Below are 23,928 nucleotides of genomic sequence, written 5' to 3'. Positions count from 1 at the left end.
TTTGTAACCAGATATGGACAATATGAGTTTACAGTGATGTCTTTTGGGTTAACCAATGCCCCTGCCTATTTCATGAACATCATGAATAAGGTATTCATGGAAGAGTTAGATAAGTTTGTTGTAGTCTTCATTGATGACATACTTATCTACTCTAAGAGTGCTGAAGAACATGGGCAACACTTGAGAGTAGTGTTGGAAAAGCTAAGAAGACACAAGTTGTATGCTAAATTCAGCAAGTGTGAATTTTGGCTTGAGAAGGTTGCATTTCTTGGCCATATCTTGATAGCTGAAGGAGTTGAAGTTGACCCTGAGAAAGTAGAAGCTGTCTCCCATTGGCAGCAACCCACCAATGTGAGTGAGGTTAGAAGTTTTCTTGGATTAGCTGGATATTATCGAAGGTGTATAGAAGGATTTTCCAAGATAGCCAGACCCATGACAGAGCTTCTTAGGAAGGATAAGAAATTCACTTGGACAGAATCATGTGAGAAGAGTTTTCAAGAGTTGAAGAAGAGACTAACAACAGCACCAGTGTTAACTTTGCCAGACATTCACCAAGATTTCATCATATACTGTGATGCATCAAGACAAGGTTTAGGATGTGTTCTCATGCAAGGAGGAAAAGTGGTTGCTTATGCATCCCGTCAGCTTAGACCTCATGAGCAAAATTACCCTACCCATGATTTGGAGTTAGCAGCGATAGTACATGCTCTCAAGATTTGGAGGCACTACCTCATTGGAAACAAGTGTGAAATCTACACTGATCACAAGAGTTTGAAGTACATATTCACACAGTCAGACTTGAACCTAAGGCAAAGAAGATGGTTGGAATTAATCAAGGACTACAACCTTGAGATTCATTACCACCCAGGAAAGGCCAACATTGTAGCAGATGCCCTAAGCAGAAGGTCATATGGTCAGTAGTTGGTGCCTAAGAACACTCACCTACAAGAAGAGATAGCACAGTTGAACATGCATATAGTACACCAACCTCAAAATGGCAGTCTGATGGTACAGCCAACTCTTGTGGAAGAAATCAAGCAGACACAACATAAGGATAAGGATCTGATGAAGATTCGTGAGCAAATTGGAGAAAATAAAGCTCCATACTTTAGAGTGGATAACAAAGGAGTATTGTGGTATAAAAACAGGATTTGTGTGCCCAAGGAGGGAAAGTTTCAAGAATTAATCCTTGATGAAGCCCATAACTCAGCTTATTCTATCCACCCTGGTGCCACCAAGATGTACATGGACCTAAAAGAAAGATATTGGTGGAATGGCATGAAAGTTGATGTGGCACGATTTGTTGCACAATGTGATGTATGCCGAAGGGTTTAAGCAGAGCATCAGAAACCAGCAGGCTTGCTCCAGCCATTGCCTATTCCTGTTTGGAAATAGGATGAGATAGGCATGGATTTTGTGAATGGGTTACCCAAAACTCTGAAAGGAAATGATTCAATATGGGTAATAGTGGACCGCCTTACCAAGGTTGCCCACTTCATACCTGTGCGCACCAAATATAGTGGGGACAAGTTAGCCCAGCTATATGTGGATAACATAGTCAAATTGCATGGTGTGCCAAGTAGGATTGTATCTGACCGAGGTACCCAATTTACCTCTAAGTTATGGAAAAGTTTGCATGAAGCTATGGGAACCAAGCTAGATTTTAGCTCAGCTTATCATCCTCAAACAGATGGTCAGACTGAAAGAATAAATCAGATTATGGAAGATATGCTAAGAGCATGTGTGCTCACATATGGTAAAGATTGGGAGAAAAGCCTAACTTCTGTAGAGTTCTCCTATAATAACAGTTACCAAGCTAGTTTGGGCATGTCACCTTTTGAGGCCCTGTATGGAAGAAAATGTAGAACCCCATTGATGTGGTCAGAAGTTGGAGAACGAACCTTGCTTGGACCAGCCCTTATAAAAGAAGCAGAAGATCGTGTAGCTGAAATCAGAGAAAAATTGAAAGAGGCACAATCACGTCAAAAGAGCTATTCTGATAAAAGAAGGCGAGAGTTAAGTTTTGCAGTTGGAGATTTTGTGTATGTCAAAGTCTCTCCTATTCGAGGAACTCGAAGGTTCCAAGTTAGAGGCAAGCTAGCACCTCGGTATATTGGACCATATCAAGTATTACAAAGGATTGGAGCTGTAGCCTATCGTGTTCGGCTACCTGAAGAAATGGAAATGTCAGATATACACAATATGTTTCATGTCTCCCAATTGAAGAAATGTCTCAGAGTACCAGAGGAACAAATATCGCCAGATACAGTTGATTTACAAGATGACCTAAGATATCAAGAAGTGCCAATAAAAATCCTAGATACAGTCACCAAGCAAACTCGAACGACAACAGTCCGAATTTGTCGTGTTCAGTGGAGTAGACACACTGAAGCAGAAGCAACATGGGAAAGAGAAGATGCCCTGAAAAAAGAGTTTCCCCATCTATTTAGGACCAAGCCGAATCTCGAGGACGAGCCTTTTAAGTGGGGTAGGTTTGTAACATCCCAAAAATTCACTTTCAAAAAATCACTCGCATTAAAAAAATTATTTTCAAAATATATTTCAAAAAACTATAAATCATTTGAGCTCTATAGTATCTCCATCTAATCCATCTATATTTTTCGCGCACAAATAACAGCTAGTACCAGCAAGCTTACATGCAAGAAAACATAGCAGTGCACACACACGAATATATCTCATGCATGCATGCATGAATGCAGGACATCACGCACCGTCCATTTGCATGCACTTGCATGCAAGGACACGGTGATTAGGCACCGTCCATTTGCATGCACCGTGCATGCAAATGAGACATTGTCCTTTGCATGCAAATTAGGCACCGACCATGCGCTACAGTAGCATTTTTAATGGCACGCAGCTGAGCGCTTTGGCCTATAAAAAGCCAGCCTCGGGTGCTCACTCTCACCACCCGAGAAACACGTTCACTCACTCGCTCACTCGCTCTCACTTCGCGTATACCGTATACGGCCATACGCACAAGCCGAGCTCGACTGTCGTCGCAAGACGAGGTGAGCAGCTCATGAGCATCTCCTTGCTCTTCTCTGTCTTTCTGTAGTATTTTTCTGTATTTTTTCTATGTATTTTTCTGTACCGATTCACTGCCAAGAACTCCACGAATAGAACCATTACATACATACAGAAGAGTTCTAATGACCCCTGCTAATTTCTCTCTAACCATACATGTGTGGGCCAAGCATTAACTCCAAATAGTACATGCATGCATGCAACATGCACTACCAGCCAAACAAATGCCCACGTGAAGCATCCATTCCTTAATCATCGTTAGCCTTTTTCGTATGATTAAATTCCGGTCATTTCACAAATGCCACATGCTAACTCTGATTTTAATAATTATTTTTCCTAAATTCATCTAAAATCATGATCTACCTCCCATATTAATTTCATGATTTTTGGAGCTCATTTGAATTTATATGATTATTTATCTGTGCCTATTGTCTGTGTCGTTCGTCGCGTATTTTAGTTGACGGAGTGAACGAGCCGGAAAACGAGAACGTTGGAGACGAGTACCGCGAGTTTGACGCCGAGGACCCGGACTGTCAGCAGGAGTTTGCCGAGGACGCCGACGGAGGCAAGTCCAACCGACCCCCTTTGATGCATATTGATCCTATTTTTAAACACAACCCGTAGAAGCCGTTTTAAATATTGCATGTACGATATATGTACGAAGTATTTTTGCTGCTTAGTTAAAAACTGTTGAATAGCCATCCTTGAATTGATATTACCCGGTAATTGTCTTGTTCGAACCTAGGAACAAATAATATGCTATGACAGAAATATTATTATTTAGTATGCTTAGGACTTGTTACTCATCCTGGATACTCATCGCTATATTTTCTCAAATATAATGATTTTAAAAGTAAAAGGTGTGAGTGGTGAAAATAAATTAGGGTATTGTGAAAAGGATAATGAACAAGTTATAGATGTGATCACTATAGAGATGAGGCGGATGGGATCCCTGTTGAGGGATGCCTTCGTGTTGTGGCTTATACCTTGCGGGGTTAAGCGTGAAGATATCCGCCTTGTCTCGATTAAGGACTGAGTTGATGATTCATCTTGCCTAACTCATTTATCGTACAACCACTCGCCTTGCATGGGAAAGGCTTAGTCTAAATCCCTCTAGTTAGTATGGCAATCACCTGGAGGCAGGTGTGCAACGGGACACTAAGTGATGTATGTGAAATTGTGGAATTATATGAAAAGAGCTTTGTGAATTATTGTGGTATCATGAGATGTGGCCTTAGTGTTCCCGTGGTGAGCGCCATTACTTAGCTATGGAGGGTAATGACTTTGATGGATCTGTGCTTGCACGACGGTGTAAGTTATGGTATCCTACTTGTGGGAAAAGTGTACAACCTCTGCAGAGTGTAAATCTATCTGGATAGCCGTGTCCGCGGTCTCGGACGGGTTATGGTTCGGTTTCAACAACTGGATGGATTGGGATGAGTGAAAACATGAGAGTGAGTGTGATTTTGGAAATAAATGGTTGACTGCCATTGTGTTGTGGGAACAAGGGTTCAACAACACTTAAAATTGTGATCAAACCCCCATTTTTAGAAATACTATCATATGTGGAAAAAGAGTTCTTTTACAACAGTATTTGTGAAATGAAACCTTGCATGTGTAAAAAGATAGCTTTATGCAAATAAAACTAAGCCTCATCCTTGATTTATCCATATGCATATATACTGTTATCCCCTTCCGTAGGGTAAGGTTAGATTTGCTGAGTACTTTGTACTCACCCTTGCTTTATTAAACAGAGGAAGATCCGAACTTCGATCCCGTAGTGGCGTTCGAGTAAGGTCGTGTCTGCACCCAACTAAGCCTATGGCATTGGGACTCGTCAGATGTTCGATGACGATATCGTTTGTTTGTGGGTCCTTTGGACCCGTGTTGTATTTTGGTGTCTTATTATTATAGCGTGCCTTCCTTGTCCACGCTTTTCAAGACTACTGCGCTGAAACTTATCTGATGTAATAAATGTATTACTAGCCTCTGGAACTAGTATTGTATCACATTTGAGTTCCTGGTTTACCAGGGGCGCTTCATCTTGGTTGCGCCCACGAAACATAAAAAGGACCCGAAACCCTAGCCCCCCAGCCCCGCACCGAGCGCCTTCTCCCCAGTCGTGCCCTCTCCGCAGCTCCACGCCGCGTCTTCCCCAAACCGTGCCCTTCGGAGCGGACTCCCATCCTTCATCCCGAGCGAGCGAACAACTGTAGGGGACGACGCTCCACTCCTAGCAAGCAGCGGCAGGGGCGGCGGCGGCTGGCACTTCATCGACTCCTCGAGCAGCAGATCCACCACTCCTAGCCATGGAGGAGGTGGGTATAGGTGGCACGAAGGCTATTGGGGATCCGACCATGGGGGAGGTGTCTGCCTCGGGAGATCCAGTGGCGGCGCGCAGCCCTCGTGTCCTCATTGGTGTCAAGCAAGGACGGCCAGATGCGAGGGGAACGAGGACGACAAGCATAATGAGGTATAGCCTCTGTGTCCGCTCATGCTCTGTAGGTCCTTGGCTCCGCACATCATCTCTGCACATCATCTCGTCTGTCCTGCACGGTGCATCGAGATCCTTAGAATCCTGTGGATGCTGGTGGAGTGGGCCTCGCAGCAGGCCTCGCCGGTGACCGTGTTCCGGATCTCAAGCAGTCGCCCATGAGCCTCGGCACAAGATGCAAGTGCCTGAGATCTGCAGAAACTTCAGGTGCGTGTGGCTGAGCATCCCTGCTCTTGCGTAGCTTACAATTTGAAGACCTATTTTGGTAGAGGGAGAATTGTGGTGGTAGATCTAGAATGTTGTTAGACATTTTTTAGAGGGCTTCTGTGGCCATATATATTATACTATCTAATAACTTTAGTGTGTTCATTTTGCGAAATTGATACTGCCTTCAGTAGCTTACAATTTAAAGACCTGTTTGGGTAGAGGAACAACTGTCGTGGTAGTGGGGATGGCAGATCCAAATCCTTTTAGTTTAACGAAATGTATATATATTTCTGTGCATGAAGCTTCCTGTGTTTTGTAATTTTTGTGCATGCAGCTTCCTGTGGTTAGTGATTTCTATGTATGCACATAGACTCTAAAATTGTTCTTTGGCTGAATTATATTTCTGCACCTTCCTGTGACATGTACAGACTACTTGTAGATTGTTATTATTGGCTAACCTGGAGGTACGAGGATGCTGTGTGGAACGAAGATTGGAGCTACATGAAATGAGGATGTTGCTCTACTGTATGTTTTTTGATCTACCTGTATAGACTACTAAGCTTATCTTTCATTAGGACTATCTGCTATATATTTGTTGAACGGATACTGTTGCAGTTTTGGAAACTTGTTGTTTGTTCACTCAAGTTTACCTCTCTGATATTCTCATATATATGCACTGAAAGTATTGCCCTGAAAGTATGGCATTTTGTACTAGTTAATAACTTGGTAGTATAACAGAATTGTGCATTGAACTGCTGCCGTTCTGAAAAATATGAACTTAGTTTTGAATTGACATTTAGACTCTCATGTACTTATTGGGCTCTCGAAAATATGTGCATTGAACTGCTTTAGAATCTCTGCTGAAACTGATTTATCTTATATGCATTTGACTTTCAGGTAGCACATCTTATATATATGGACAACAAGCCAATTGAAGTGCTCGTGGATACAAATGTATAGTTATTTTACACTCCTTAGGTTAGAGATGAAATCTTTAATTTCAGACTTAGTTGATGTGAGCCAGGCTAGTTCATTGTTGATAACATGTATGATAAAGTGCTCATGGATTTGAAATTGTATATGTATGTTATGCTAACTGCTTTATTTGATTATTGTAATTTTTTTCGCTGTAGTAGTGTCTTTGCCGAGGGCCCTGGCAATAGCTCTCGGCAAAGATTCTTTTGGAAGAATCCTGAACATTTCTTTGCCGAGGGTCAAGGATGAGGCCCTCAATAATTTTTTTTTTAAAAAATATATAATTATTTCTTTGCCGAGGGCGTGGGAAAGCCTTCGGGAAAGAATTTTTTTTTAAAAAAATCATTTCTTTGCTGAGGGCCGGCTCTCAGTAAAGAAACTGCCAACGGCGCCGTGACGGCTACTCTTCTTTGCCGAGGGCTATCTTAGGCCTCGGCAAATACTCCTTTGCCGTCTAAAAATTCCCCGAGTTGTCTTTGCCGAAGGTTCCTGAGCCTTGCGAGTCCAGTAGTGAGATTTCCGTCCAGTAGTGAGATTTCCTGGCCAGGACCAAAGGCCGATCGTGTAGCAGTAGTTGGAGTTCAACTTTCCCTTCAGCAGCCATGAGGAACAATGCAACGGCCGCCTCGCATCATAGGCTGATATAGTGCTGACCTGGCGCAGAATGGGAAATAACCAGAGCGACGACTTGTGGAGCCAAGAGACTGCCTCGTCAATACTAGATCAACGTCTAAATATAGTCTAATAGGAAGTATCAAGAAAAACTCATCACTTAATGTCATAATATTGACTAACATAACAAAATGATTATTCATTGTGGCATTCACACCGTACAAACTCGTGATGAGGATGCTAGCAAGAATCAATAATGTAATCAAGTTAACCCGCAAAGCAATTAAGGAGAAAGCCTAATTAGCAACGTAGCACTTCTTCCTGATCTCCCCGTCAACACCGGTGAGCACGCCGACACTTCCCATCTTGATCATGGATTCGCTGAAGTCCTTGAAGAACACATCGTCGAACTTGCCGGTGGCAATGCGCTGGACGTACTCCCTGGTGGTTGCATCGGTCAGGAGCGCAGCGTCGGACTGGAACAGTCCCCTGCGCTTGGCAACGTGGCGATAGTAGCTCGTGTCGAAGGTCTTGTAGCTGCCGGGGTCCATCTCGGAAAGCATGGCCTTGTCGTCGTCGCTCTTGCAGCGCGTCCTGAGCCTGTCGGCGTACTCGCTGTCGAGAGATGGGTCGGCGTTGTAGGCGCTACTGAAGTTGTAGAGCCGGCCGGCGTAAGACGTGCAGTGCGCCGTGCCGAGGGTGTGGCCGCCGGAGAGGACAACTAGGTCCTTTGCATCGAGGCCTTTCGATGCAAAAATTTTGGTGAGCAGTGGTATGTCTCCGTAGGCCGGAGGCAGCTGGTCGGCCGCCTCAGTTGCACTGGACACCCTGCCGTCTCGCCTCCCGAGCGCCACGGGCCAGAAGGGGCCCCTGGCAAGCACGACGGCGTCGCGGGCCATGAGCGTGAGGACATCGGCACAGGAGACGGTGTTGGGGCAGGCGGCCTCGAGCTTGGCCTTCACCCTCTCCACGGAACCGAAGCCTCGCAGACTCTTGTTCGGAGTGGCGTCCTTCTCTGCCGTGTTGCCGTCGGTGGAGTTGAGCAGAACGGAGGCGTCACAACCCTGCAGTTTAATTTGAGTAGCATGCATTGGTTTTGATCAGTGCTCTGCACCACTACAGCGTGTCAATAACATGAGAGTGTGTACAAGTTCAAGCTACTTTGTAGGGTAACAACCAAAAAATGTTTGTAATTTAACAGAAAACACGCTTGACTTACCCTCACGAAGCAGTCATGGAAGTGAAGCCTGAGGAGAGGGCCAGCAAGGCTGGATGCGGCTGACATGATCTTCTCCATCTCCTCGCGGACAAGCGCCTCGACGTTCGGGCATGTCTTGCTGTAGTAGCCGACTTCCAGCTGATCTGCCACTGCCAACGAGCTGCCAGCGAGAAGCAGCACCAATGGGAGCAGTAGCACTTGACAAGACTTGGCAGCCATGGGAGCAATGAATCTTAGCCAAGTCAATTGCATCAAACAATTGATGTTCCGCTCCTATAGTAATCTTGGAACTGGATATGGATGTCATGCCAACATACTCCCCGTATTTATAGGGGTATGTACGCGTACTATACGGTGGCTGCTTAAGCAGACTTGTTCGTTTCAGTTCAGGTAGCATGACAACCTGTTCCTGCGTACATGCATGTGCTAACTTCCATCCACATATAATCACTTCCATAAACAAATAACGAACACTGGAGTATGGTTTTGTGGGTTGACGCGCAGCTAGAAATTGACTGGCTGATCATGTTTTACAGAGAATTGGAACATGGACGGCGATCGACGGGGCCAGTTCATGTTCGTGTATACGGTAAACATGGCATGTTCTTGTGGAGTTCACCACCGGTGAGCCGGCTTTTGCCGTGTGTCCGTCTGTTTGCCGTGAGCAACACACGGCAAAGGTCGAGTTTGCCGTGTGTCTAATCCACGCACACGGCAAACGCCAGGCACACGGTATATCTGTCTTTTACCGTGTGTTACATACGGCAAACACCAGGCACACGGCGAACTCAAACTTTTGTTGTGAGCAACACACGGCAAAAACAGGACACACGGCAAAAGCTAACCCACGCTAACGCCCACCTCTAGCCGTCAACGTTTACCGTGTGCGGCCGTTAGGCACACGGCAAAGCCTGGGTTTGCCGTGTGCTTGAGCCTGGCACACGGCAAACATAAACTTTGCCGTGTGCCAGGGGTGCGACACACGGCAAACAATTTATCTTTTTTTTTTCAGTTTTTGTCCTCCAATTTTTTTTTTCTCTACACATTCACCATTTGTAACTCCATACTCAAATTTCATAAAATTTGAAATATGTTTGCTATATTTTTGCATTTAACATTATTTATTTTCATTTTTCCGGTTGCGTTCAAATTTGAACTACAAGTCAGTGAAATAGTTGAAAAAAAATATCGAAAAAATGATATTCATATTATCCAACCCTGTCTAAGAACACACATTCGAAACGGAAATGACTTTTGAATGTCGTGGTTAGGAGACACGACACGGAACGTGCGTCGGTACATTTCGAAAATTCTAATAAATGCTATTTTATTCCGTAAATCCTGAAACTTGTACATATGTCATGTTATCATACATAGAGGCCATAAAAAAAGTTTGGAAAAATTTCGAACAAGTTGTCATGTATGATGTATAGAAACCAGACAATCTTGGAAGAAGTTCCAACAGAGATATGAGTGAAGAAGCATGAGTTGGAGTAGATTTGACTTTTATATTTGAGTTTGATTTTAAAACTTTTTCTATAGGCACTACACCATATAGGTTGTGTCGTGTCCAAGTTTAGGAATTTTTCGGAATTGTTTACTATTTCTTAATTATTTTCAGCATTTTAATTGAAAATTTTAAAATTTCAATTTTTTAAATAACCTCGGATGGAAAAACTCTCTAAATAAACTTTATAGATCTCAAAAAGTTATAAAACTTTGTAGTTGACAACTTTTTGTTTTGGAATCATCTTGTCAGGCAAAAACTACGTTTGAATTTCTCAAATTTGAAATTCAAATTTTGTAAACGACCTCGGATGGAGAAACTCCCTAAATGAAAATTGTAGATCCCAAAAAGTTATGAAACTTTGTAGTTGACAACTTTTTGATTTGAAATCATTTAGAACCTTAAATTATCAATTTACACATAATTTCATATAATATTTGAGCAACCGAAATGCAATATAAACACAAGTTATAGTGTGGTGCAGTGGCTAAGAGTGAAGAAACGCGAGAGAGAGGTCATGGGTTCGAATCGGACTTTTGATTTTTTTCGTTGGGGTTTGCCGTGTGCCCAACCCTGGCACACGGCAAACATTGTCTGCATGGTGACACATGGCAAACCCTGTCGTTAGGCCGTCTCCCGCCGTTCGTTATCTTTTCATTGCCGTGTGTCAAGATTGACTCACGGCAAAGTTTCACCGTGTGTCCATAATTTGGCCGTGAGTGAAAATAGGGTTTACCGTGAAAGAGTTTGCCATGTGTTCTTTGCCGTGAGCAACACACGGCAAAGCGCCGTGTGTAATTTGGACTTTGCCGTGTGCGCCAGGCACACGGCAAACCCCTGCTATCCGTTAGTGGTTGTAGTATTTTTTTGAACGAATCAGGCAGAAGTGCTGCCAATTTTCTTTTTTGACGGAACAGGAGGGGTGAAAGCCTCTACTGAAATTTTATACATGTATAAAAAAACGCACAAGTTACTCGATACAATACCAAGAAAAAGGATCAAGAAACAAAAAAGGTATAAAAGAAAATAAGAAAGGTTACACAAGGACTCCTAACAAACAAAATTACAGAGCTGAAACTATCCATTGATCTATGAGGGGGTGGTACTTCTCTTTTGCTCTTAGTAAAACTAAGGCAAATTCTTTCTTCAGCGGCGAAGTGAAGGAGGCACATCATTGAAATAGCTTCATTACGAACCACCCTGATGGACCAGCACATGGTAACAATGATTTCCATGAAGAAAGGGAGGTGAATTTGACATTCAAGACTGTCAAGCATAGTCTCCAGATCATCACAATTGGGGATTATCAAATGAAGAAGAAACCAGCAACTTGCAGCAAAAGGACAATGAAAGAAGAGATGAAGAAGATCCTCCTCAACATTCAATGTGCAGAATGCACAAGAATAGTTCTCAAGGAACACATTTCTGCGCCGTAAAATAGTTCTGGTGTTTAACCGATCCTTGAGAAGCAGCCAGAAGAAAAATTTACGCTTATTCTGGCAGGATGACCTCCACAGCCATCGATAGCTATAATGAATTGGGGTATGACCCATTAAATTGAAGATAAGCTCTTTTACTAGAGAACTCAGAAGTCCCCCAATAGTAAGTCCATTTATCCTCCGAGCCCTCCTGCAGATTCAGGTTATGAATCTCTGAATGTAGCTGAACAAATTGATAATAAGCCTCTTGAGAGAGGGTGAGATGGAAGAGATCATGAAAGTGAGGATCATGTATCACTGTATGCAAAGTAACATTCACATTTTTACTGAAGGAATACAGCTCAGGAGAAACTTGACTCCAGATATTGTCTGCCCACCTATCTTGCCAGAAAAGGCAGGTTACACCATTATACAAAATGAGGGTTGATAGATCCTTGTATTTATGTAGGAGTTTAAGAATGTCTCTCCACCAGAATGAACCCTTAGGAGGTCCTTGCAGAGTAGGTAATTTGTTACCTGAGTAATACTGCCGCCAAACTAGATGAACCCAAGGAATATACAGGTGATTATAAAATTTATGTAAATGCTAAAGAAGCAAACACTCATTCTGAATTCTAAGGTTGATAAATAAGCCCTCCCTCTATCTTGGGTACACAAACCAGAGACTAAGCCGCCTTGGGTGGCTTCTTGTTATTGACATCAGAACCTCTCCAAAGGCAGTGCTTTCGATATTTATCAATCTGCTTAATAACCGTTTTAGGCATGAGGAAAGAACACATCGCAAAAGTGGGGAGGGTTGTGAGCACTGCATCGGTGGTCTCCAATCTACCAGCATCTGAAAGGAAGTTAGAGAAGGCTCCATGTCTTTTTTCACATTTGGAGACCAAGGGCCAAAAATCGGCCACATAAAGTTTGTAATGAACTGAGGGGTAGGCCCAGAAAGGTAAAAGGGAGGGAACCCTTTGAGCAACCAAAAGCAGTAGCCAGTTCAGTAAGTCTATGGTCATCAATATTGATAGGAACCATCATAGACTTATCAAATTTCACTTTCAAACCGGAAGAAGCAGAAGAATATCCTTGAGGACTCCCAACTAAGTAGCATCAGCCTGCATAAAGATGAGAGTATCATCTGCATATTGGATAATAGGAAAATCATTATCAGCTGAGAGAGGTATAGGCAGTCCTAATATTCCTTGCTCCTTTGCAGCATTAAGAAGGGATTGAAGAGTATCTACAGACAGAACAAAAAGTAGAGGAGAGAGTGAATCCCCTTGTCTAACCCCTCTGAGGCAATGAAAAAATTTTCCAGGTACTCCATTTAACAAAACTGCAAAAGTGCCTGAACCAAAAATGAGCTTCATGTGTAGCCATTTTTGTGGGAATCCTTTAAATTCCATCACTTTAATCATGAACTCATGCTCAATTTTATCAAAAGCCTTCTCAAAATCTAACTTCAAAATGATAAGATCTCTTTTGGAATGATGGCACATGTGCACATACTCTAGAGCCCAGGCCACACAATCTTGGATTGTCCTCCTCTTAATAAATCCATATTGGTTCTTGTGAATTAGTGAAGGCAAAAAAACTTATAATCTGTTGGCAACAATCTTGGTGATTATCTTGACTGAACAAATGAGCAGTGAAATAGGTCTATAATCTGCCACAAAACTAGCATCATCTTTTTTTAAGAATTAAAGTGATGCAAGAACTATTAATGCTCTGAAGACAAATGTTACCATCATAGAAGCTGAAACAGAGATTATAAAAGTCTTCATTGATAATATTCGAACATTTATTTATAAAATCTATATTAAAACCATTAGATCTAGGAGATTTATCAGAAGGTAAAGCTTTGACCACTTCATTAATTTCCTGGTGACTAAAAGGGATGACCAGTGCAGATAAATCTCTGGGATTTCCAAAAAGAGAAGATAAGTCTAAAGTAAGACCAGAAAAGCTGGAAGTACCCATTCTGTCTTTAAAACTATGCCAAATAAGATCAGCTTTATCCTAATGAGTGTAAAACCAATCACCTTGGTTATTTATCAACTGAGTAATAAGCTTTTTCTTATGTCAAGCTGTGGCATTGGTATGGAAAAACTTTGTGCTAGCGTCTCCTAAAGTAGCCCATTTAATAGAACCTCTTTGCTTCCAATAGGCACTTTGTTATTGAAGGGGAGAAATAAGTTTCTCCTCCAGAAGGGTTCAGAAGTTCCATTCCACCAGAGACAAGTCCCTGTATTCCTCAAGCAAATTAAGAAAGTTGAGGACTAATTTGATATTTGAAATAGTCTCTTTGAGGTTAGAGAGAGGTGCTCCAGGACCGAAGTGTTTTCCTCAAATTTTTGAATTTAGCAGTGAGCCTTTTATCCATATCATGATAAGGCACAGGCGCAGACTAGCTAGTTTGGACTTGCTCAGCAAAGGTATCATGTAGCAACCAGAAGTTCTCAAATCTGAAGACATGAGTCTTTGGTAAGGTGGTAGAGATATGGATTAAGCAAGGAAGGTGGTTCGAGGCCGGTTTCCATAGACATAGAAGTGACCTCTGTGCTAGGATAGGTCAAAGTCCAGCAGGCTGAAGAGAAGAACCAATCCAAATGTTCAAGCAAAAGGGGGTGTTGCTTATTCGTCCAGGTGAAACGTTTACCACGCAATGGCAGCTCAATGAGACCAAGAGTAGTGATAGAATCATTGAACATCAGCATCTCAGAAACATCAGCTCCTGGTCTATTACGGTCCTCAGGACTTTGATAAAGATTAAAGTCACCTACAATAAGCCAATCAACAGTATCTGGCATTTGGATATTTTTAAACCAACGAACAAATTCCCTTTTACCAGCAGGTGTACAAGGAGCATGGATATTCATCAAGATCCAGATGACATTGTTATGAAGAGATGTAAATTCAATAGAAGAGGCAAAATTGTTCTGGAATATTAAACACTCAACAAAGAAACAACTTTTCCAAATCATAATGGAGCCACCGAAAGGAAGATATACAAAACTATCAAAAGAAGGTGGTGCAAAAAGTCTAATATAGCTTAGGTCAAAAGAAGATCTTTTGGTTTCCTAGAAGCAAGCAATATCATAGTTACTTTCCATAAGATGATCACAAATTGAGTTCCATTTCTTCTCAGAATTTATTCCACGAACATTCCAACATAAAAGTTTCCAAGATCTGTGCTTCATGAAGTAAGACAAAAGCTATATGGGATTGGTTTCTTAAGCAGTTAAGAAACAAAAGAAGGATGGGAACTATTTCTTGTTCTTCTTGGCCTTAGAGCCAGCTTCCTGCTCATCACCATCATCCTTTGGGTCCTTGTTCTTGGCTTTGTTGTTTTTACTCTTCGAAGTACCAACAGCTTGATCACCAACGGTGCTTTTAGCTTTCTTATTGGTCTTGGCCTTTGGCTTGCCAACAATACTTGTGACCTGTTTCTCCAGTTTTGTATTCAGCTTCTCATCTGAAAGTTTATCATCATCTAGCTTGTAGAAGGAGACTCCTAGGTCTCGAACTACAGAAGAAGACAGGAGAGGAGGACTGGATGAGCAACCCAAATAGGCTTTTTCACGACAAATGGGAGACTTAAAACCACCATTGAGCTTATGAACCCTATCACTTCTCCTAAGATTGACGTTAGAGATATGTAAAGCTTTACCTCTTTTAGCCTGAGTTACTTTGTGAGTGGTAGGAAGAGGTGGAGGAGGTAAGCCAGCAGTGATGGCTTCAGTCGATTGAGCCGGTGTGCCAATTGAAGTCTCCTAAGTAACATCTGCTGGAGATTCTGTGTCATCATCACAACAAAGTTCAGATATAACAAGTGAGGGTTTGTCCTTGGGGATGACAAAAGAAAAGGTATTACTAGAGCTGCCATAGTAACTTTGCAGGATGGTTTGCTAAGCTTCTAATTGCAGGAATTCCTTGGCCCAGCTGAAAGAGGACTGTTTGAGCAGCAAGAGTGTGAAAAAATTCATCCAGGCAGTTGGCACATTAACTATTGGAAGAGATTGGTCCACACAGGAAATGTATTTGGCCCAGAGAAGAACAATATATGCGGTTGGGTCATTCTTCGGTGTAGAGTACCCCTTGGTCCCAAAAAAGGCCTCATGGTCCGGCAAAGGGGGAGTGGAAGTCTAAACAAAGCCCAGGTGCACATGTTCAAAAGCTTCAATGTTCTGATGATCAGGCGCCATATAAGCTTGCTCCTCAGGAATCTGAACCAAAGCAACTTCTGCATTCAAATTATCTTGTTGTTGCATAGGATCCAAATGAGCTTCTGCATTTAGATCAGCTTCTACATTCAACTCAACCTGTTGTTGTTTAGGGGCCAAATCATCAAAGGCAATAAGATCCTCTAAGGGCACCTCTTCAACTTGGAAATGAGGTAAATTCTGCAAGTTTGGGAAGACAAACTGGTCCACTAGCTCAGCAATCATAGGTGGAGCTTGCTCTTCCTCAGAAGCATCTGTTAAATCATCCATGTTAAGGACCTGTTCTTGGATATCAGGTAGTGGTGGTACCACCAGAGGGGGTTCCACTTGAAGGACTTCCTCAACAGCTTCATGAACTTGCTCTTGCATTTCAGGTGGTTACTCTGGGTCAACAGGAATTAGCTGAGGAATTTCATCTTGGTTCTGAGGTCCCTAAACAAGACCATGGGGCCAAACATCCCAACCTAGAGCTTGCAAATTCTCTAGATTACTAGGAGGAATTGGGTTATCTTTGATAGATCTAAACATATAATAAATCATGAACAACTCATGCACAGGATCTTATTCTTAGATCATTACATGACCACTAATTATCTATTGCGGAAAACTAAGGGGATTAGTGCTAGACTAACCAGAATCCAATGATGCCATCCTGTTGGAGACTTGATGTAGATGTAGATCTTGATGTATCACCAGCTGAGGGTTGTGGAACCCTTAGAGATGATGAATGTGAGTTGCCAAAATAGGGGCGGCCTTCTGGACGCCGCTGAGATTACCTGCGTAGGGATAAACGTGGGTGACAGTCTTCCCGAACCCTCCAGCGCCTTAGTGATCGGTTTGGGTATGAATGGATTGAATGAATTGCTATAGAGGTGCTAGGGGCTTATATAGTGCGCTGGGGGCCAGGGGGCCGAAACCCTAGATGATCTAAGGGCTGCCGCCGATCGCGGCAATCTATTTTGTTGGATATATATGGCAGGTGGGACCATAAATTAATAATATATTAATTTCGTGATTAATCTCAGAATTAGCCGAGATCACATTCCAACAATCTTGGGGAGGGGAAGGGGGTGGTCCTTGTCCCGGTTCCCCAAAACCATGAAAGGCAAAGACATCAGGGTCAAAATCGCCATTATCAGGTGGAAAGTTTTCATCTTCTGGCCCCCCCTAACATGGTGGCTTGTAAGATTTCACACTATACACTCCAACTATCTGATTCAAAACCAGTTCCTTCAGTAAAGACAAAGAACCAAGGTATGTCCTCCAGACTAGAAACTCTGACCTTTACAATAGCTCTGGACTGATAAAAGTGATCTTCTTCCCAAATCATAAGTCTACCAAAGTGGATACAACCCTATCTATCATAGAATGGGTCCATATATCAATATTCAGACCAAGCATCATAATCCAAACTTCATGTGACATAAGGGGAACACGATTATTCTAGGCTCTGTTATGAGGAAGAAAGTAAACAGTACCATTTCCATATTGATGAGGACTCTCCTAGATGAGCATATGCCTTTCAAAGATGTAGTTGAACCTGATATATGTCTGACCTAAAGTGCATGGCTGCATTGATCTGAAGCCAATCTGGCGTTGCTGCAGGAACTCTTCCAGGACATTGTGAATCGCCATAAAAGTTCAATAGCCCCTGGAGCATTGGCCGAACGACCGCAATACCAATATCATTATTTCATTGGGCAACATGACCAACCATAACTCTACACATAATCGGCCGACCATTCACCATCCTCTGTTGGGCTCTAGGCAGCAAGAAATGTGTCAGATCCACAAAGTGGAACGCCATGGCAGAGTGAGAAGGAGTCACTATAGCAATTGGGGTTTTTTCTATCCAGTAAACATGAACAATGGGTTTTGGTGAAGAAACTCCAAGCAAAGAGGAGGCATACTCATTGAAAGAAGCAAAGATTCTCGGAGAGAATGTTGGAGAAGGAGGCCCCGCTATGCCACCCAAGTCAAATATCCTCGACGACATCGTCGAAGTCTGGCACCTTCAGTCACCAAGAGTGAAACCAAGGGATGATTAAAGGAGGAGGGGGGACAATACTAGTGGTTTGGTGAAAGAAATGACTGAAGGATGTGAAGCATCGCTGCTTAGGCCCATCACCAAAACTAGAAGGTGCATTAGGACACGCTAATTCAGGCGCGAAATAGTAGCTTCCCAAAACAAAATTAGTGCTTCTAGAATGGGCCTGAGGGGGGTCCTGGGCCTTAGAGTTAGTGGGCTTAGTAGGGATCCTTCCCAAAATACTTGGCAACTTGCCATTTCGGATAAAAATTGAACGGGTCCAAAATGAAGCAGGCAAAAGTTTTGCTCTAGAATTACGACTATTTTGAAAGGAGCGAGAACAGGAATGGGAACTATGGGGGATGGGACCGTTACCCGAGTTTGAAAGTCATTGCTGCCCCGGGACCATGTTTACTCCGGCCAGCGATCCCATCGGAAGTCTCTGCTGCACTAGGATTCTGTTTGCTTTGGTCAGCGGTGATCTCACTAGAGAACATCGTCCAACAAGATTCCACTTTGCTGTTTCCTCTGATTCCTAGCGACGGTATTCTTGCACAAAGTTTGGTACTCCCCCATGCCAGAGGTTGAAGAACAACTTGAATAAAGAACACTCAAAAGATCTGAGCTTGTAAATGTGAAAACCATCTGTTGCACAAGAAATAGAGAATCGAAAAACTTGATCTCCAAGAGCATGGAGATGGAAGTCAGGACCTTGACCCCCAATCATCGATTGGAGGATAGTAGCCGTCGTGTTCTCAGATAACTGGAACTTGCAGTGACCAAAGGAGAGGACCAAGAAGAACTTCGGGGTGGGGATGAAGGGATCATGACAAACCAGAACGTTAAACCACTCAGCCATGTCAAAAGTTGAGATCACTCGGCCAAGTCGAAAGTTGAGATCAGAGAGATCCATCTACAAGGAAGGGTTGCCGACGTCGAAGGAAAGCCAAACGCTAGAGGGTTGGTGGGCGGCGATGGCCTGAGTGGCCGCTGGTGGGTGGAAGGCTCACACTCCCCTATGGTCGCCAAAAGAGCACTACTTGGGATGCCTGAACGTCACTACTGGATCACGCCTCTACCTAGCACTGGTACGATCATCTAGTTCTATGTTAACCTCAACCGCAGAATATGTAGCACAACCTTCAACGTTTACAAGAAATTAAGATGGGCTCCTTAATTGTCATTTATGTATCTGAGATCTCCTTAATATCAGATGCATCCTCAACCAAAACAACATCCTCAATAGAGTTGATTGTCTGTAGTAACATTTGATCTGCCACTTGAACAGAGGAAGTCCCTGAGGTCACCTCGATGGCCGGCTCCATAGTTATCTTTTGGTGAAACTCTATGTCAACCGGCTCTAAGGCCACCTATGTTGTCAACTTGTTAAGGACTGAGTCAACAATTTCGTCATAGGTGTCCTTATGTAGCGAGGAGTCAGCAGGCATACAAGGTGCTGCAAGAGAAGGAAGGATCAATGACATCAAAGAGTGTTGAACTAGAGAACAAGGACCAAAGATCTCAGTTACATCAGTAATATAAGAAAGATCTACACATTTTTTTAGATAAGGGATATATAAATATCCGGCCTCTACATCCGAGGATGTACACAGCCAATTATTACAACGTTTGGGATAAAAGAAAAAGAAAGAGCAAGCCATGGTCTTAAACATTGACCAGGAAATTAAACCAAACAGTAAACATGTTTCCATCCTTTATTAGAAATCTCCAAAGCAATTGTCTCCAATCTCTTGCTTATCGATGTGAGGATGTCCTTGGCTTGCTCATCACGCTGCAGTGGGGCCCAAAAGCGGAGCCAATACGCTTCCCTGAAAATAACCTGCATAATGGAGTTAGTTTTGAGTTTGTTAAATATAACATCATTCCGGCATCGCCAGATGGCCCAACACATGGCAGCCACCCCAACCAAGATCAGACCTCTAAGCCTCTTATGCTGATTATGAAGCCAAGTGCCAAACATATGGCTGATAGATCTTGGTTGAGTTAAATTTGTAGCAAAGGAGATAATTCTCCAAATTATTTTGGTAAAGGGGCAATCTATGAATAAGTGTTGGATAGTCTCATTCATATTACAACAGATACATTTCTGGCTCCCTTTCCAATTCTTCTTAGCGAGGTTGTCTTTGGTTAGAACAACACCCTTTTGTATGGCTGACCACACTCCAAATGGTTGGCTATGCGTGCTTGCCACAACTTGAGAGTAGAAGCCTCCTTCATGAGTGGGCGCATCACTTCCTCCAAACGAACTTCGATCAACTATTTGAGGTCTGATCACAAAGACTCCACCAGAGACACGAGCATGGGTATCTTTCGGTGAAACTCTGTGCCAACCAGCTCTGAGGCCACCTCTATGGTCAACTCGTTAAGGACAGAGTCAACAATTTCATCGCAGGTGTCCTTATGCAGTGAGTAGTCAGTAGCCATATAAGCTGCTGCAAGAGAAGAAAGGATTGATGACATCAAAGAGTGTTGAATTGGAGAACAAGGACCAAAGAGCTCAGTCACATCAGGAACAAAAGAAAGGTATGCATGTGGCTGACCACACTCCAAATGGTTGGCTTTGCGTGCTAGCCACAACTTGATAGTTGAAGCCTCCTCCCTAAGTGGGCACATCACTTCCTCCAAACAAACATCGATCAAGTGTTCAAGTTCTGATCGCATAGACTCCACCAGAGGCACAAATAGGCAAAGACTCCACCAGATCGCAACTGTTGGCAACAAAACACCATGCCCTCGTGAAGGAGGTACGCCCACAACTTCTACCCAACTTCGGTCATGCTTAGAATAGCGAGGTCAAGCGGAAACTCGGAGTAGCAGGAGACCAGAAGTGGCATCGTCTCTCCCTATGCCTAGGCTGACAACAACAATTGCAACGAAAGTAGTCCTAACAAGAACTAACTTGATGGTCACTGGCAAGACAACAATAGCATTTGCCTTAAGCCCATGCTTTGAAGGCAAGGCTATGCCTTTGCTGCACTTGTGTCTTCATCAGTAAAGCTACCTTGAACCATTTTTAAGGAAATGAATAGATCATGCATTCTGGCCAGGGGTATCATCATGTTGTAAAGCTATTAGACTATCAAGTTGGTACTTCCACTACACCACAAACACTTTTAATAGAGGTCAACAAATGATTTTAGAACCAGAAATGCTAGGTTGGGGTGTTCATTCATCCAGACACTCCATCTAACCTCTATGCCACCCCGCCCCCTATGTGCCACTGCCTAGCTCCATGTTGCCGGTGAGCACAAAGATGACCTCCATGCACCACCCACATGCCCACTGCGCCACCACCACCCATGTTGCCCCCACCCAATCCTTTCTACGCACTCATAGCAGGTAATTTGCAATGTCATTCTAAGACAAAACTTGTGTAAAAAATGTTGTTGCATTTTTTAAAAACATTATTTTCCATGTTGATATACGGTGCCACATGGTTAGTGGACCCATATATTAACTTTTTATTTTTCCTTCCATATAGCTTCATATATCTCCATGGGTTTTTCGGGTTGCGAAAGGACGATGATAGGAGGTGGACAAGATCACCACTGCTTGCCCTTCATGCCAAGTGCCTGCTCCCACAAGGGAAGTTCAAGCATGTCATTTGGGGAGCTCCATCCGTGACCCATCCAAACCTTCTTTAGCATCAAGGACTACTAAAAGTGCAGGGTCAACCGTGGAGCAACATGACCTTGGGAGGCTTCCTTGCAGTCTCTAATTGCAGACTTGGCGGCCAACCTTGGGTGGGCAATGTGGAAATACAGAGTGTCGAGAACAAATGATGATGCAAGATATAGATGGAAAGGGGATTGTCACACCCCAAAACTCTAACTTTGGGATATGACTTAGAAAACACTAAAAACAAAGACAAAGAATTTATTATTTTTATAAAATGTTCCAACTTTATTTATGTTGACAACATTTTAGATAGTGAAAAATGTGGGTTTCTAAAATTTTTGTAAATCAACTTAGTGGTTTGTTGCATTCATGTCGTTGCATAGTGTTATGTTTGAAAAATGAATTTAAATGTTTCTAAATATGCTTAGGGTTTGAAACCAATCTCATCTTTCCGAATATCATGTCCAATGTTTAAAACTTCAATCAAGTCTCTTGCTGAGAATCCTACTTAAACCATAGCCAGACCATCTCTCTTTTCTCTTGTTTTTAGACTCCTATTTCTTTTTGATCAAGTCTTCTCTAAATTCCTAAATCCATGGTAGATGATGATCGTGCCTCTCTCTTCTCTCACACAATCTTATATATGTATAATCACTTTGGTCAAATCCAATTAATCATAGTCACTTTTAATTCAGGTCAAGCTTATATATGTCGACCAATCTACCACGCATATTTCTTTTGGGCAGCCCAAACTCATCCTCTCTTTTGTGAATGGACCAAATCCAATCCTTGTTACACCTCCTATCATCTCATGCCTAGCTCCATAATCTTAGCTCATTACCCAAACAGCCCCGCATCTTCTCCTTTTGCTAACAAATCAAACCGAATGTCTTATCTCATTTTGGGTCAAGTCTGGATCAGCCACAACATCCCTCTTTTGCTATCCTAACCTTGGTACTCATGTCGCTGCACCTTTCCTTCCTGACATGCAGGAACAACAACAAAAGCTCTCTCTTTAATCACATCACTCAATTATGTTATTTACTCTCCATCGGTTACCACATCCTCTCAAGTGCATGAGTTAAAGACAAACATGCACCTCCTCCTGCTGCCCACGACAAACAGTTCACCTCATGCAAAAATATATTCACCTCTTCATTCCTCTCTTAAGTCCCTAGACACACCTCTCTTAAGAGTGCTCTCATTTACTCAATCAATTTATCTCTTTCTCTGAACTATATCCACACAGTAGCAATTTCTTCTCACTTTTTATTTCACATGGACAAGCGTTCACTCTCTTGGTTCTTTCTCCCTTTACTCTCATGCAAAAATAGCAACACCAAGTTTCTACCTTTAGTTCTCTTGCCACACCTCTTCTTAATCCTCTCTTAACATAACTCTTCACTACATTCATTTCTCTTTTATGTTCAGCAGCATGCACCCACAAAACAGCCAGCAATACTCCCCCTCCCTTTGGCGCCTTCTCATTTTATCCCATGCAGAAGTTGCAGCAAATGTTTCCCCTTTTACGAGACCCCTTTCACTCTCCTTTATCACTCACTAATTGCAGGAGGAAAGGCTCATAACATCCATGCATTTTCTCCCACTCCCTCTCCCTTCATGTTCTGCACACCCACAATAGAAGGTACTTCTCTCTCTCTCTCTCCATGTAAAATAACAACAGCCATAATGTAGTGCTTGAATTATCTGTGCATGACAACCTTATTTCCCCTCACTAATGCCTACATGCATTTCCTCCCTCTGTCTCTTTTATTCCTATACGCAAGCATTAGGAAAGAGTCCCCTCACGAACAGATGGCGCCTGCTCTCTCTCTCTCCCTCAAGCAATAGCAGCCCATAATTCTCCCTTAGTTCTCTTGGTTTAATCCATCTTGAATAGCATCCACTCTACGCCATCAGCTTTATTTCTTTTTCAATTCCATGGATTCATGCTGCAGTAGCCATAACCTCCCCCTCATCTCCTCCCTTTTTCTCATGCAAATCCATGTTTACTTCTCCCACACTCCTCTCATGCAAACACAGAAGAACATCTATTTCTTCCTCCATAATTCTCATGGTAACACCACTGTTTATTCCTCTCTTGACAGCATCCCTTCAATCCATTGGTTTTGCTCTCACTTCAATGGCATGCATGCACATAATTACCCGCCACATCTCTCCCCTTTTTCACACGCACAAACCAGCAGCCACCTCCTTTCAATCCCGATGGCACATATGTTTATTCCATATTATTTCACTTCATTTGCATGCCTCCATGCAGCAAAAGGCAGCCATATATTCCCTTCTTTCTCTCCCTCACGCACACCACCAGCAGGGCACCTTCTCCTTTTCTCCTCTCCCCTCAGGCCAGAGGAGCCTCCTCATCTCCTCCCCTTTCTTCATCTTCCCATCAGCAAGGACGCCTCTTGCTGTCCCTCCACATCTCCTACCTCCTTCTGGTGCTGCTCCACCAAAACAAAGCTCAGATGACACCACAGAATGGTGTTGCTGCAGCAGTGATCTTGGAGTCCATGGATGCCGACCTTTT

At 42.9% G+C, this 23,928-nt stretch overlaps 1 protein-coding gene and 1 long non-coding RNA gene across 2 annotated transcripts; one reads left to right on the top strand and one right to left on the bottom strand.

Moving 5' to 3' along the window:
- Nucleotides 5,128–6,878, top strand: LOC110430775. The gene is made up of 3 exons (XR_002448136.1): nucleotides 5,128–5,746; nucleotides 6,175–6,271; nucleotides 6,644–6,878. It is a non-coding gene; the product is annotated as an uncharacterized LOC110430775 (long non-coding RNA).
- On the bottom strand, nucleotides 7,494–8,847 carry LOC8077732 (peroxidase 1). Its single transcript, XM_002436887.2, has 2 exons — nucleotides 8,553–8,847; nucleotides 7,494–8,397 (listed from the first exon to the last, which is right to left on the bottom strand). The coding sequence occupies exons 1-2, from the start codon at nucleotides 8,802–8,804 to the stop codon at nucleotides 7,630–7,632; spliced, it is 1,020 nt and encodes a 339-aa protein (XP_002436932.1). The 5' UTR covers nucleotides 8,805–8,847; the 3' UTR covers nucleotides 7,494–7,629.

The sequence above is a fragment of the Sorghum bicolor genome, chromosome 10 (assembly GCF_000003195.3).
Source record: "Sorghum bicolor cultivar BTx623 chromosome 10, Sorghum_bicolor_NCBIv3, whole genome shotgun sequence".
Taxonomy (NCBI): Eukaryota; Viridiplantae; Streptophyta; class Magnoliopsida; order Poales; family Poaceae; genus Sorghum; species Sorghum bicolor.
This window is presented reverse-complemented; position numbering and strand designations above follow the sequence as displayed.